We start from the raw sequence: 17,147 nt of genomic DNA on the forward strand, positions 1-17,147 counted from the left end.
CAACATCGTTCCTAAAAAATATATATTAGTTATTTCCAACTAATAAATTTTATTCCGGCATAATAGCATGTTAGGCTTTACTCAAAATGATAGATTGTTACGTTGTAAGTAATGAGAAGAGAAAAATAACTTGAGACATGAAAGTCAGGGCAGTGTCCGTTTTGCAAATAAAATTATAGCCTATAAATTAGAGAGTATATATAGAATTAAAACATTACATAAATCTTATAGATATAGTAGACGTTTTAATGTTATTTGACTTAATTTTAAATATAAATAAAAACGTAACTATTTAAAATTGATAACAAAAGTTAAACTCTGTATAATTTATATTTGAAATAAATAAGAAATTATTTCCAAGAAAAGTAAATTAAATAGTTAAGTACAAGGATCAAGTAATAGTAGGGAACATAGAACTGTTGCTAATTCGGGTGACTACTTCATTGTCCTCAACTCCGATCATTGTAAGGAGCAACTCCACCCAACATGTCCGTATCTATAGCCAATAACTGGAGTTGCCAAACTAAGTTGGGATGGAAACTAACATTTATAAGATGATTCTGTATCATTGTAATATTTAAAAAAACTAAAATATTTAATGAAAACAGTATCCGTCAAGAAAATGAGATACCTGCTATTACTCTCTTAGTAACGTTGGTGTAAATAAAGCTAATTAGGCTATATTAACTGATAAGTAAATCATTAAAAGATACGAAATATATTTTAAAGTGTGAAACTTCTTATGTTTTTACTGCTCTGTTAAGAAGTTTATTATATATTCTGCCATAAATCAAGACAATGTTTACATAGGTCTTTGATCCACGTTGCATAGCTTTATTTGCAAATATATCTATTAAATTTTTAACCAATAATACAAAATTATTTATATTACTTACTCAAAATATTTACTAACTAGATGTAGACACGACGGTTTGTTTGCAAAACTATACTTCATTCACGGACGTTCAAAAACATTTGCCACGATTTTGCCATTGCATTTAAATTTATTTACTATTATAATTTAAAATTTTTTAAAATAATAATTTATGATATTGTACTTAAATTTCGTAGACTATTTTAATATTACATTTAAATTTAAAGATTACATAAGCACTTTTACTGTTCTAAATTATTTATACAGTTTTTGAAAATACCAGATTGTAGTGCAAGGCAATTTTTAACGTTTTTGACACTATAACACAATTTTGATAAGAAACGTTCTTATAACTGGAGATATAAAATACTGTACAGTTATACTTATATTTAAATTGCTACATGCAATAATTTCAATTCCAGGTTCTGCACACTTTTTCCTTAGATTTTATAATAATATTATTGTAAAAGTACGTTGTATCTCACTTACTCTGTATATAAAAATTTGAGTTACATTTAAAAAAGTTAGTCCTTCTAATGTTAGCATTTATTTAAATTTTATATTCACGCTATAAAATAAAAATATTCCGTTTCATAAATGAAGTACTGCTAATTATTAAGTTGAATTCAAAATAAATAGTGTGTGTACCGGTAAATGATTGAAAGTATGTTTCATAACATAAACTACTTAGTGATCATTTGTACAAATCTGTCTATGAATAAGCTATAATTTAGATTAAATTCACATTCTGAGGATTAAATTACGTTTTCATACTTATAAAGTTACTTTTGGTTCGATTCTGTCAATATCATATTCTACAATTTGTTTTCGATTTTTAACAGTATCTATTACAATTTTGAAAATTAATTGACTTTCTTTAATAAAAGTTTTAATCAAATAAATTTTGTACAAGTAATAAAGATGTGTATGATTACTAAGAAAATGCATAGTATCGTATCGTAATTAACACCCAGATAAAATAGTTTTTTACAAATACTTCGAACAGTATTCAATGTATAGTTTCAGTAAGCCCAGCGTAAACACTGTACATTGTAGACTGCATTTAGTATATTCCTCAAGCTGTTTCCTATATAATGTTTAAGAGACAATTCTACATGTTAGTACAAATTTTACTATTTATTTGTTTCAATTTTAGAACTTCGTGGAACACGGTGGTCCACTACCATATTTTATTAATACATTCAGGAGAAATAATATAAAACAAACATCCAACTTAATATTTAATCTAATTTTATATACTTTTGATAATATTTTTTGTATAACATTGGAACACTATTATATACTTTCTTGTGCCTGATTATTTAATGTCTGAGGGAAGGTGTAACGTTGATTTCAAGGGTTGGAAATGTTAAAAATATTGCCCCGTGGAGGTTGCTAGATTCACAAAGCTTCATTCACATGGAACTCATTGTGACTAAATTTCGTGAAAACATGAATAATATGTTTATGATATCCGCAGTCTACGGAAGTGGTATGGATGCAGATCCTTTGCAGAAACACGTTACGTCACTGTCAGCTTTACATCTTCGTATTTTTTTCTAGATCACAGTAAAACATATGAAAGTAAAATTATTTTATACTTAAAAGCCCTAAAAATTTATAAACATCATTTTACTATATCTGATAAAATTTTTTGCAAACTCTAAATAATTAAAATCCACTAACGGAGAATTGCAATCTCACTATATTAATTTCATTATAGGATTAAATCTAAAAGCTATATTACTCAGTAATGCTGGAGCATAGCAAACTGTTCTTACCGTGAAAGACCATTGAGCGCTTTGATGATTGTCTCAAAGCTGGTTGGACCGGATGTCTAATCTTGATTACGAGGAGGAATCGTGACTAGTGGGTTCTGCGAGACTGTAAAATAGATTTCGTATGTATGCAGAATGAGTGTTATCTTTGTCAGGTAATGAGTTTAAATGTCTACTCATAGTGCTATGACGACCTGCCTTTATCCTAATGTTGCTCATTATCAACATGAGACGAAGCAATAAATTTACAAGTTTTTGTTAATTTGTATTAGATAAATAATTGTAAAAAATTCTCGCTAAAAATTACTTAATTTGAGTTGCAAATAAAGAATACCAAGTTCTGATGCATTTTTTATACATCTCTTAACATAGTACTTAGCCTTATTTAATTGTTACAGTGAATATGGTACTTGATTTATAGTTTAACAGTATTTTTGTATTTTACTAACTCAACAAAGTATATCAACAATAATGATTGCTAGCCTCTACATACCATAAAAACGCTTTTATACCTCTTGATCCATGACATTTATGTAAATATTTCATCACAACATTTTTTTTCAACTTTAACAATCATTGCGGCAAAATTCTGTTGAAGACGTCGTTAAAGATTAATTAAATATGTTTTTAAATAACCAAGCATAAAAAATGTTCATGTGTAAGTGATGTCTTAAAATTTTTTTTAATTATGAACTTTAAAATTTATTAAAATATACCATTTACTCTGAAAGCAAAGAAATTAATACGCGTAACTACTAATAATAATAATGTTTTTATTTTTTATATTAACATTATAAATTGCATTACAATAGTTAACTGTGTATGAGTACAAATTTTCAGACATACGTTACTCTGAAATAACACCCAAACATACATAGGTACATTCATACTCATGCAATATAATTTTATGTAACTTAAGCAGATATCTTGGTGTTTCTTAGGCCTCCGAGTTGTGTCCTATAAACGCATTGTAGCATAACATGTTTCTGCAATAAAACCTCTTTTAGACTCGTTTTAATTGACTTTAGCAAAAGGGCACTTTTAATAGGCAATTTTTTAATATGAACAAGAACCTTTGAAATTATAATTATCGTCGACCAAAACAAAAAAAATTTTATATAGAAATTTTTCGATAGACATACAAGTTTGAACTTAAGAACTCACTGGCTTAAAACATGCGTTAGATCAAAACATATCTCCTCAATGAAGGGTTTATTGCCTAAAATACAAAATGTAGTTAGATGTTTATATAGCCAGCTAAGACATTTCCATAATGCTTATGTTATTATAATCTGCTTTCCAACTCACTTGTTAAGTTTTTTTTTTTAACTTTCCCTTCCCCCCCTCATTTGTTCTATTTATACTTTTTAATGTGCCGCATTAAAATTAATTGATTTATTAAAAAATTAACTCTTTGTCAATTTTACACTAATACATATATATATATATATATACACACACACACACACACACACACACACACACACACACACACACACACGTGTGTGTGTGTGTGTGTGTGTGTGTGTGTGTGTGCGTGCGTGTGTGTGTGTTTGTGTGTATGTTTCTAAAAGTATATTCGATTTTCGCTTAGATTAATTTTAACTGGCTTTTTTATTGTAATATCACTTTCTTTCATCACTAAATATGAAGATAGTAATGCATTATTGACTGCTTTAGGATACATACATGTAAAAAAATATTTTTCTCTTCAATTGCTTAGGTTACAAATATATATTGTTTTTAGGATAAGGTTACTACAGAATAAAAAAGAGTTTTTTAAACAATATAATTGATGCATAACAGCTTTTGATAAAAATAAGAGCATTTTTTTGAATGTAACGGAGAGACAGTAGACACTTAAGTGTTACACCTGCCCTGAATATTTTAGCATTCAAGTGAGTTCTGGCTTTATTCACGTGCCCCATTGTTCGCGAACAATACAACTTTGTTCAGAGTTCGGCGGTTGCGGCTTCCTAGTTTTCTGTGGGAGAATGAATTACTTAGGACATGAATATACTGCACATGCCGGTATATCAGGATATATTTATAGCTATCTAAGTTTATCTTTTCAATAGTTCTATTAACACTTACGTACCAAAATGATATCCTGTAAACAATTATAATTTAATTTTAGTAATTATACAAACAAACGTGAGTACAAAATAAGTAATGAGAATAATAAAAATGGTCTTCATAGCTTCATGAGCTATCATGCGATTTAATACGATATTATATAACTTAATTTTAATAATAACGATCACATGATAAATAATTCACGTAGCCTACTAAATAACGTAATTTTATCTGAAACCGTTATTAGGGAAATCTAGGGACAGTGTATTAAGAAGCCACGTAAAAATCCAGCTTCAATAATCTTCAGACAAAATTACTGTGGAATTTGAGATTTTCTGCATTTTACTGAAATAGTTGAAATCAAATCAAATATATTATAAGGCAAATAAAAGTTTTCAAATATTTTATAGTTTTATCTAACATATCAGACACCAACTTAAGTAGTTTACCTATACACAAGTAATATAATGTTGAATTCAAAATTCGCACCTAGGTAACCATGTTTTGGTAATGTAAGGGTTAAACATAAACAAAAAAACTTGATTACTGTGTGATCGTTAGCTTATAAATTGATAGGCTGAAAAAATATCATTTATGTCTATTTGTCTGTTTATCTGTAAGATATCTCGAAAAAGAACTGACACAGACTTTAAATCGTGCATGATTTTAATCAAGATGCATGTCACACCATGAGATTTGACTGAGCGTAAGTGGAAACCTTTATATTGCTTTTATGTATTACAATGATGGAAACGAGAAATCATAAGGAGAAATAAATGTGCTTTAAATCGCATAAAATCATGAGAAGTTTAAAATGTACTATATTAATATATGTAGGTTAGCATTTTAAAAAGCGATAGAAATGAAGATTCTTACAGAAATAGGAATGATGTTAAGTATATAAATCTAGTATTGTTTATAAAATGTTCCAACGTGACAAGATTGTTTCAAATACGTTCCATCTCTTGAGTTATTTTGATCATGAAACTTCATTTTTACATTGACAAGAATAGTTCTACGATGGTTCACGTTCTACTATAGAATTTAGCTGCCTCATATAAGGCCTTTGTGGTTACTGGTGGACGTTTAAATCTTTTTTCAGTGTTTTGTATTTTATCTGTCAATAATTAAATTGGCTATAGAGTAAACTTATGCATTGAACCTCAGAAAAGGCCTCTATTACCTCTATTACTCTATTACTCTAACCTCTATTACTATAACAACGGCCTTTTTTCTCCCCCCGCTGGTGGATTGAGTAGCTGGCGGGTTTTGGATTTTGTTTTGGATATTGTTGTTCTTTTAACTTTCTATTACAATTTGCATATCATCAATAGTTTTCACTGTTGTCTTCATCACTATCAACTCTTCGCCTTTTTGAAGGGTTATTATTTGCTCTCTTGTTCTTTTTTCTAGGGGTGGATTTGTTTTGTTTTTGAATTATTGAATCAGCTATCTCCACTGCTTGGGTTGCTTTATCTGTAATGGCAACACCGATAAAGTACCCTTGTGGCGTATGTCTTCGAGAGGTTACGGAACGCCAACAGGGAATTAAATGCGATGACTTTTGTGGTAGATGGTTCCATAGGGACTGTGTTAAAATATTTAAGGCTGAATATGATCGTTTGGCGGCCGACCAGAGTCTTAAGTGGGAATGTCTTAGGTCTGACTGTGAAGATGACAATAAGAAACCCATTAATATTCTTATATCACAAATAGCAGGTTTTGCCTCATTGCTATCCGAGCTCTCCACCAAGATGGACACCTTAATGGAACTTCCTACCAAGATTGATGCTCTTAACACTAAGTTAACTGCGTTTGAAGATAGAATCGCATGTACGGAAAAGCGCCTCGATGCTCTTGAGACTGCAAAGGCGTCACAGGTTTTAAAACCCGAGGACATCATTTCTGAGATGAATGATCGTTCCAGGCGAGCTTGCAATGTTATGGTCTATAACTTGACGGAATCTAGCAGCAGAGATACTGAGGCTAAACAATCCCATGATGAAAGACTTACCGCTAAGCTTTTTGAAGCTACTTGCCCCGGAATTATCTCCTACAAATTCCCTACCGTTCGTTCTGGAAAGGCTGCTTCCAACAAGGCCCGGCCAATGAAAGCCATGCTGAAAAGCCAGAGTGACGCCTTGGAAATACTTCGTAACTTTTCAAGTGAGCGCCTTATAACTGTTGATGGTATCTTTCAAGATGTAAAAGTATCCAGAGATCGAACACCCAATGAAACTAAACACTTGAATGCCCTAAGGGATCAGCTTAAAATCAGGCAGAGTAGTGGTGAGGCCGATATTACAATCAGATATGTCAATGGCATACCTACAATTGTTAAATCTAAGCCAAAAAACGCCTAATTTCCAACGGTCAAGACCAACTCTGCATGCTTTTCCAAAATGTTAATGGTCTAAGAACAAAGTTTTCACTACTTTGCCAATCGCTAAGTCATTCGATCTACGATATTGTTGTTTTAGTTGAAACCAATCTCACACCCGATGTCAGTAATTCTGAACTTGGATTTGACAACTATACTGTGTACAGGTGCGATAGATCATCTTTATCGAGTCTCAAAACTGGTGGTGGGGGCGTCTTGGTGGCAATCAGAAAGGATCTCGATTCTTGGGAGCTCCACCCGTCCAGTGGCTGTATTGAGTGTGTCTTCACAACCATTAAGCTCAATAACTCCTTTTTCTTCCTGGGCGGTGTGTATCTACCCCCCAACCTGAACTCATCTCAGTACATTGAATTCTCCTCCCTACTTGAGGAACTCTTTGTTGCCAATCCTATCTTTAACATCAGGTTGGTGGTGGGTGACTTCAACCTACCAAATGTTGATTGGACTAATCCCTCTTCTTGCCTCTTGGATCTATCTGCACAGACTGTATACGATGTTATGTCCTTCCTAAATCTCAACCAATATAACTACATCAGAAATGAGCGAGGTGTTCTTCTCGATTTGGTCTTCGCTTCTGAAGCCTTACGCGTCCTAAATGCCTCTGACCCGCTCCTTGCAGCCGAATGCCATCATCCTGCTTTGGAAATGGAAATCTTCGTGCGCCCCAAAGAAGAACTGAATTATGGTGTCTTTACTCCCAATATAAGAAAATGTGACCTTAACTTCGTGTTTGAATGGGTGCAACGCCTAAATTACCCTCTACTTGATGTTACAGACTCTGTTGACCATAGGTTTTATGAATTTTGCTCACAGTTAAGTTGCACTATTAGAAAAGCAAGCCCACCCAAATATATGGGAATCAAGCGCTTCCCTGTTTGGTTTTCTCCCGATCTCAAACAGATGATAATCAAAAAGAAGACTTTACATAGGCGCTTCAAACAGAGTCTTGATGATCGGACTTATCTTCAGTTCTGTGGTGCTCGTGCTACCTGCAAAAGACTGGCGAGAGAATGCTACTCGACATACATCCGCACTGTTGACTCGTCTATTCAAGGAAACATTCGTGCCTTCTGGAATCATATAAAATCTTCTAAGAGGGTACCGTCTCTTCCCTCAAAAATGCAGCTTGATGATGAATCTGCGGACAACCCGCAGGGTATCTGTGATTTGTTCGCCAAGTTCTTTTCCTCGGTCTACAGGCCCTCGTCACAAAATCCACCAGTGTACAACCTTAAAGCAACAACTTCTATATTTTCATGTCAATTCACCTGTGAAGAAGTGGAGGCTGAGTTGAAGTCGCTCGACACAAACAAGGGTGCTGGCCCCGATGATATCTCTCCTATGATCCTGAGGCATTGCTGCGGTGTAATATCGCCTCATATCACAGTTTATTTCAACGCTCTTATGGCTGCTGGCATCTTTCCTACTTACTAATTTAAAGATTGGATATATAACACCTATTTTAAAGTCTGGATCTCCTTCTGATATTAAGAACTATCGCCCTATAATTATCCAGTCAACCTTGGCTAAGGTCTTTGAATCGCTCGTCCTTCGAAGATTGATGTTCAGCCTCAAGAATGTTATCAACATTGAACAACATGGTTTTGTCAAAGGGCGTTCGACCACTTCAAACCTCTTATGTTTTCAAAATAGTATCCTCAAAGCGTTTTCTAACTCACACCAAGTTGATGCCATCTACACAGATTTCTCGAAAGCATTTGATCGAGTTAGTCACAACCACCTTGTTGCTAAGCTCAGAGCTGTTGGTGTCGGTGGGGGGCTCTTGAGTTGGCTGGGATGTTATCTACGGGACCGTTTTCTTCAGGTGCGAGTGGCGGGCTCACTATCCCAACCTTTCCCAGCTGTTTCTGGTGTACCTCAGGGTTCCCTACTGGGGCCAGTGTTGTTCACAATCTTCATTAATGATCTGGTTCAATGTGTGGGTTCAAATGTTCTACTTTTTGCTGATGACGCAAAAATTTTCAAAGAAATTGCATCTGTGGAGGATTGTGTGTCCCTAAAGGAGAGTATTGATTTGCTTGCAGAATGGTGCGACGTTAATGATATGCTTCTGAACATTTCCAAGTGCTCTATTGTGACATTCTCTAGGTCAGATACTCCTATTCTTTATCATTATAACCTTAATAATCAACCCCTGGCACGTTGTTCTAAAATAAAGGATCTGGGTGTCATACTTGCTTCCGACCTAAGTTGTCATGAGCATGTCAATCACATTTCCAAAAAGGCTAATGCAGCACTGTATTTTGTTATTAGGACCAGTCGTGATATTTTTTCTGTCCGAGCTCTGAACATCCTCTACGTCCACCTTGTTCGACCCATACTTGAATATTCTTCTACTGTCTGGAACCCTTACCTTGTTGGTCACATTGATAGGCTTGAGAACATACAGAACCGCTTCATTCGTTTGATTGGGCTGCGGCTGGGCTTTGAGTACCGTAATGTGCCGATTGATGACCTTCGAGTTCAGTTTAACTTGGAACCTCTCCATTCAAGACGTATAGTTCATGATCTGCTTTTCTTGAAGAAGTTGATCTGCTCTGTCATTGATGCACCTGATCTGCTCGAATTGCTGGACTTCCGGGCATCACGTCATCTTCGTCACCCCCAGCTGTTTGCAAGGCGGCACTACACCACACAGTACATGTTCCACAGTGCTTTTCCACGTCTTCAACGCCTGGCAAAACAACCTCCCCAGACATCTGGACTTCTTTGGTATGAGCTGTGATGCCTTCAGGAGAGAGTTGAGACTAGCCTGTCATGACTTGCATATCGTCTGATAACTTTTCTCCCATTATTCTTGTTGTGTTACTCTGTTATTGTTTCTATATATATTTTGCTCTTGTTATTTATTTACAGTATTTTCCCCATTGTTGTTTACTTTATATAGTTTATTTGCACTGTTATTATTTATCTCTTTATTTATTCATATGTCAGGTCTTAGACAGTAATGTGCATGCACTTAAGTTAAATATTTTGTATTTTTTCAGTGTTTTATTACCACTATCAGTTATTAAAGTTAATATTTTTTTACTCCTGTTATTCATTTAAAGTTTATCTTTCATTGTTGTTGTTTATTGTATAGTTTATTTGCATTGTTATTATTTGTCTGTTTGTTTCTCCATATTGTATCACAACTTACAGTAGTGTATTAAGTTAATATTATCACTAATTTATTATATACTTTCACTGATTTTTAATATAATTTATACTTTCTTATTACATTATTTATACGTTAACTATGCCTAGATCTGATTTAGAGTCCAGTTGCATGTTTGGTTTGGCCCTTCTGTTTAAGTATGTTTTAATCATATATTATAAGTTAAAATGTAAATTGGTTTTTGACCGTTGGAAGGAAATAAATAAATAAAAGGCAGTTAAGCGACACGATTATATTTATCTTATTTTATAAATGAACTATTAATTTACTTATTTCTACCAAGACAATAATTAGTAATTGACCAATTTGAAGTAACGTAAATAAGGACTGTAGTAAACTTGCGAGGGCTCTGGATGTGATCACATTACATGAGTACAATAAAACATGAGATTGAAACGTCAAGAATCATTTTACTGATGTTAGAGATAAAGTGTCACAACAATAACTGGCGATGCCTGTCACTTGTTACTTGTGTTGGCCGCTATCACAAGAAAACAGCTACAGGCAAAGTTTTTCCCTTTCAGAACATGTCACCAACATGTTCCATTTCAAACTACAAGCATTTCATCATAAAAGTTTGCCTGCCTTATTTAGTTTTACCAATTTTTTGAGGTTAGACAGTTTTTTAGAGGAGTCCTAAGAACAGAGAGACAGATATACATACAGACATATTTCTATCCCTTTAATCGTAAGTTTGGTAACGCCCAGTAAATTATAATTATTACCGTTGTAATATAATCTAAAAGTGGAACTCACAAGACATAACCTTGGCATGTTTTAACCATTAAGTCTCTCATATTCGAAAACACTGAAGGAAACAAACTGCCGGGATGCGGAAGTTCTCAAACGGCACCGGATATACTTCAGTCGTCTTACTTAGACAAGGGTTTTTCTTACAGATATTGTCCTTACAGTGTATTGCTAATGCCAATGTCAATAACAATAATTTGTTTTTTGCAAACACTTACAAAAATGTGCGTGACCGTTTTTAGTGTTTCTCGCTCTATAAAAGCATACCTCTTTATCACGCAAAAATGAATTCTTACAATTAATTACTCTGCACGTCTTTCACCCATTAAAATTCTGCGGCGGCAACCAAATTTCTATATATTAAACCTGCATTTTTATTGTGGTGATTTTTATTTTTATACATCCAAAAGTTGCCGGAGATTTTACAAAAAAAATTATATATATATTGTTGTAATAAATTGTAACGTGTCTATAGTAGGGTTATCTTCTATAAACCAATTACAACTATTTTTGTTTTAGTATAAGAACGATCTATTGTGTTCTGAACTATTAACCCTTTATTCTAAGAATGCACAAGTTCCAATGGAATTCAATAATTAAACTCAGTATAAAATTAACTGTAATTTCAATAAAAATATGAAATCAATAATACAGCAACGCCAAGCTATCTTTCTTTTACTTTGAATTTATTCTCAATTAAATCTTATTTATAACCCATCAAAAAGTTCACAAGTCCAGTCTTAAAATTAACAATCAATCAATCATTCAATAATTGTGTCCTTCAAGTCCTCAGTGCTAATATTTTCAACACTAACTCAAAATCAAAATCTTCATTAAACTTCAAAATAAAATAATCTTCTTCAAATATAAAATGAAACAAATAATAAAATAATACTTCTTCTCAAAATAAAAATCCAACAAATTAAGATAATATTAATATTTAATATATGAACAAAGGACAGTGTCCAACCAGTTAAACTCAAAATTGTATCAATTTCAAACTACTTATTTTCTCTAAATTTCCAATTTACAAATTATTGAATTATCCAGAATTATCCGCTTGCTTTGAAGGTTAAATTTAGGAACTGGTTAAAATATCTATAGAATCTCAGAACATTAAATGAATTTTCTTTTTTAGAAGGCTATTCCTGATTAAACCAAATTGAACAGGAAAATATCATCAAGTAATTTTCTATTTCAATATTAAATTCTAACTTTCACAGTACCTCACACATCTGCTGAAGACTTCACCAAGTAACCTAAAAGGCTATTATAGATTAATTAATTTAAACTTGAGACTTTAAAAGAAAAGCAATTTTTAATCTTAAACTCAACCTTCTTCCGAAAAATCAATACGGCAAGAGTAGGCTATCACTTCTACACGTACTTCTCTCTCTGAGCACCACAGCAAAGAATCCCCGAAAAACGTAGTTGAAGTCACCGGAAGGATCTAGAAGTCCCTCCCACCATCTAATCAACCTATCATTGGCCAATCAAAAATGAGCAAACACAATGTCTGAACTGGATGGTACCTATCCAACCCAGACCTGTAACCTTATGCTCAATAACTAGATACAAAATGAAGCTTCTCTAGCATTCCTCGAACCCGAATTGACAAGAAATTCAGCACTGCTGGAAGGCTCACAATCTTACAATTCACTTATTATTTAATTTACAATTCTCTTAATAAAAATATAAAGATTCCTATAAATAATTAAATAAATATAGGAAGCTTCCTATATAAATACATCTTAAATACAAGATTTCTTAGTATATATTTAATTGTAATTTTACATTAGAATTTTACCTTATCAATATACAATACAATAACATTTAGCATTAGATGAAATCTTTATATATATATATATATATACATATATAAATATATATATATATACATTTCTTGTGTTCGTGTGTATGTAACTGAACGCCTCCTAAACGACTGGAATAATTTTGGTAAAGTTTTGTGAGTGTGTTGAAGGGGATTCGAGAATGGATTAGATTTATGATTTGGTTCGATTGGAATAGTTTATTTAATTATTGTTTTATTTATACACTGTTTCGATTCGACAGATTGCGCTACAAAAACGTAATACAAAGTGAACTGATACTTAACAGCTGTTAATACTTTCAGCTGAAGTTCATCAAAGAGGCAGAAACATTTTTCTACAATTAAAAATTATTATTGTAAATTGCTTGATCAGTATTGTAATGCAGACTGTATATAATTTATCGCCTTATTTTAAATTTAAATTGCACCAATGATTAAAAATTAAAAATTAATTATCTAATGCAATACAAATACTATTAAACGCTGTTATAAAACCACCTCATTCTGCAAGGCCGTGAATGTTTGCACATAAGGAAATCGAATTTGCTTATATCGAAGGTAAATTAAAAGAGCCGAAAAAAGACGATTTGTGATCGAAATTGGTTTTTGTTGATAGAGTTTCTTGATCGGAGCACAAAGCACATTCCACAATAATACTATAAATATCTTGGACAGAAAATTAATTTTAACAGATCGAATTTGATTGTTTATAACCTAACTAGTTTATCAAGATTCATCTATATAGATTAATTGTACGTAATAACTTATCAACACCTAGCAAAAACCACGAAAGATACTGGCAGGAAACATGGTACATACCTTCATAATGCGCCCGAGAGGCTCACGAAGGAACGACTATCAATTATGTCAGGAATGTTTAGAATCTGATAAAAAATAATATATGAATATAGTGTAATGTTTGTACAGGACATTACTTGCGAAACCGCGGGGAACTGCTAATTTTCCACATAAAAGTAGTTAGTACGGTATTCAAATTTTTTTATGTTTTAATATTTTGTAATAGTTTATTTATTAGTTTATTGTTTACCGGGCAAAGCTAGGACTAAGAAGCCCTATCTAACACTTAACCTACGAATCCAACGGCTTAAACGTAACTACCGAACGACCACCAACGGTCGGGTAGGCGGGCTGCTTGCAGGACAGGACCGCTCAGCGGTCACCCATCTAAGCAGCAGCCACGCTCAACGTATCTTGATCCGGTTATCTTGCGATAACTGTTGTACCCACTACACTGCTCCATTGAAAACTTATTGTAACGGTAGACGACTTTTACAGAGGTTCTTCACCTTTTGAAACCTTATAAATGGTCAAAGTGTTTATTTAATTATTAGGAAAACAAATTTGGAAATAAAATACATTTAATCGGTCTATAGCAGCGGCTCTAATATTTTTTTTACTCTAAATGAAAAATCAACGGTTATTGTTAATGAAAGTGGTCGCCGTTATTAGTTCGGTGCCTTATTCTTAAATTCCGCAAAACTATTTATTACTAGATGGGTTATTATTTTATTGTTGTACATATCAAAATCTTTTTTATTAGAAACAGAACAAAATCTTGCAAAAAATTACAAATTACATTTATACACTTTAAGTTTATTATTAGGTGACCAAGGAATAAATATATATGGACATAAAATTTTCTCGAATACGTGATTTTTTATGACAATTAAATTATTATATAAATTTATAGATATAATTAGGAATAAAAAACTTGGTAGAACACTCATAGGCCTCGTGCTAGATAAACTCATGTATGTATGATGTAACTGTTATTGAAGTTATGTAAAGTATCAAATAAGAGGAAGAGCTACAGTGACACCCAGATGTAAAAGCAATATAGTAATTCGAAGGTAGCAAACAACATAAATCCCATCAACAGTAAGTTTTTTTTTTAATTTTTAACCTTACACAGAAAATCAATCTAACGAATGAATTATGTAAAATGCAAATATATCAATATGTCTAAGAATAGGCGTAACTCAAACTATTGGTATTCTGATATATTTTGTAACAGAATTAACAGAGTGTGCCACATCAGAAATATAAAATTTTAGAACACATCTACAATTATATATTACAACAAAAACATTTATTTTGTGTATCAGTATTTATAAATTCGCCACTTCTAAGGGTACTGAGTTAATAGGAAAATATGTAGATGCGTATATTTTAACCTAAAACATTTTAGCGCGCTTGGAAATACAATTTGGGATTGCTCAGAAACCTTTATCTTTAAAATATTTACTGCAAATTACAGCCAGAAATTTTTATTCTTTTATTTAATGCATAGAGAATAATGTTTGTTTTAATTATTATCGTGATTATAAGACCAAACCACATGATTGCTCATTTATTAGCTGAAAAATACTAATAAATTACTTAAATAGGTAGTACTAAATTTTACATACTACATTACCCATAGAAAGTGGGATGAATTGTCGCTATATTTAGAATTTCTTAAGATCACAAAGATCGCAACAATATATAAAAAGGTAAGTTTATATTTATAAACCATATCTAAAATAGTAACATAAACTAATTATCTTACTGTCGTGTTTCAGACATTCTTTCTAAAAAAAAGTATATAAATATAGTCATAATGATAGGTTGTAGTTTACACATTTCGTAAGCCAAGAAATTTGAATTAAAGTTTTTAAAGTGAATAGGTATTGTTATATATTTTTATTCTATATTTGTTAATTCAACCTGAAAGTAAATATAATGATTTAATATATTATCATAAGTAGAATTAATTTAATTATAAATCATACAACGAGGGTTCTTTCAAATGCCGTTTTGTTATAAACATGAGTTATACTCAATAAAAGCTGAGTTAATGGTCCTACATAATAATGTTGAGACAAAGTCAAAGGGACTGTGTCGCCATTGTTGAATGGGCTTTCTACAGCAGGTCTCCTTTTGTTTTTTTGAAACTACGGCATTCTTGGATCGTATATGAGTGCAGATCCATTAACAGACTCTTTGATACACCGTGCTCATTGTGTATTTCCTGGTAGTCTACTTATCTACCGTTACTTAAGAACTATTATCGCTACCTGAAAGTAGCTTATTCTCCCGCGACTTTTTATTTGTGAATTGAATAACTTTTGTTCGTAGATCACACATTTGTATTTTTTATGCTTTTATGATTGTATTTGTACCTCGTAATTTTATCTTTCTGCCAAGTAATATTTATTCTTCCAAAGTATTTATCTTTTTGCAAAGAATATAAGCATTTATTGGATGAAAATGCCATAAAAATTATTCTTTTTCTTTCCTTTATGACTCGAATAATAAGCACAATATATACAGGGTGAGTGGCTCTTGGTGAGACAACATTTTTTTGGTTATAATGCAATGTAAATGTGATACAATAGCGGTTTATAAAAAAGTCTAAACTCCAAAAATTAGGTCTGAAATGAATTATTTTTCACGTATTTCTAAAAAACCCGCGTTTTTGTACGTAAATCTGAGCATATCTGTAGACATATGTGAGCAAATTACATCTTTTTAGATTCTCTGTTAAATTTTCAATTAGAAATAGTTATCGGTTTCAAACAGTAAGAAAAGAAAATTAAGCTTCAGGTCGATTCAAATGGCAAAGTTTCCAAGTTTCAGATAAACTGAAAATATCATTGAACCCCAATCTTTTTACCACACCTTGATACACAAGAATTGTGTCAAGTGATATTAAAAACTTTGCCATTTAATAGGCTTTAAAATGGTTATGCCATATCAACCAACTATTTAGGTGTTTTGTCATTTACAAAAATCAGTATATGTTAAAAGTTAACACTGGAGTAGTCATAGGATGGTATAATAAACATTAATTTTTTAGCATTTAATAAAGATATTTAATAATGGAACTTTAATCAATTATCAATAAGGTAAATGAAAATTAGAATACCTCATGATCACAAAACATTAAAAGTAAAATCATTGCTGTTCATTCTCAAAATGGCGACCTTCTGTTATCACACAAGTTCTTTCTCGCTTTCTCATTGGTTCCTAAGGTCATTTTAAAAGACAGTTTTTTTCCGAAGCCTTTGAGCAGCCAGACCAATTCTGCCTCTTCTTAAGGTCCTCTCGTAAGTCTTTCTTCTGAGTTTACTGGGGTGGAATAAACTTCCTGCTTAAAAAAACCCCACACAAAAAAGTCCATAGGTGTAAGGTCGGGAGATCGGGCAGGCCATGAGACAATTCCCCCATATAGTTTTCAGTTAGCTATTGACGTAACT

General features: G+C 32.3%; 1 protein-coding gene across 1 annotated transcript; it reads left to right on the forward strand.

Moving 5' to 3' along the window:
* The first annotated feature begins 7,117 nt into the window (after positions 1-7,117).
* LOC124366779 lies at positions 7,118-8,563 on the forward strand. Its single transcript, XM_046823380.1, has one exon. The coding sequence runs from the start codon at positions 7,118-7,120 to the stop codon at positions 8,561-8,563; it is 1,446 nt and encodes a 481-aa protein (XP_046679336.1).
* The last annotated feature ends 8,584 nt before the right edge of the window (positions 8,564-17,147 follow it).

Source organism: Homalodisca vitripennis, chromosome 7, assembly GCF_021130785.1.
Source record: "Homalodisca vitripennis isolate AUS2020 chromosome 7, UT_GWSS_2.1, whole genome shotgun sequence".
NCBI classification, from domain to species: domain Eukaryota; kingdom Metazoa; phylum Arthropoda; class Insecta; order Hemiptera; family Cicadellidae; genus Homalodisca; species Homalodisca vitripennis.

Bases quoted from the DNA above. Each gene is read 5' to 3' on its own strand.
- LOC124366779 (XM_046823380.1), top strand. From the start codon at position 7,118: ATGCTTTTCCAAAATGTTAATGGTCTAAGAACAAAGTTTTCACTACTT.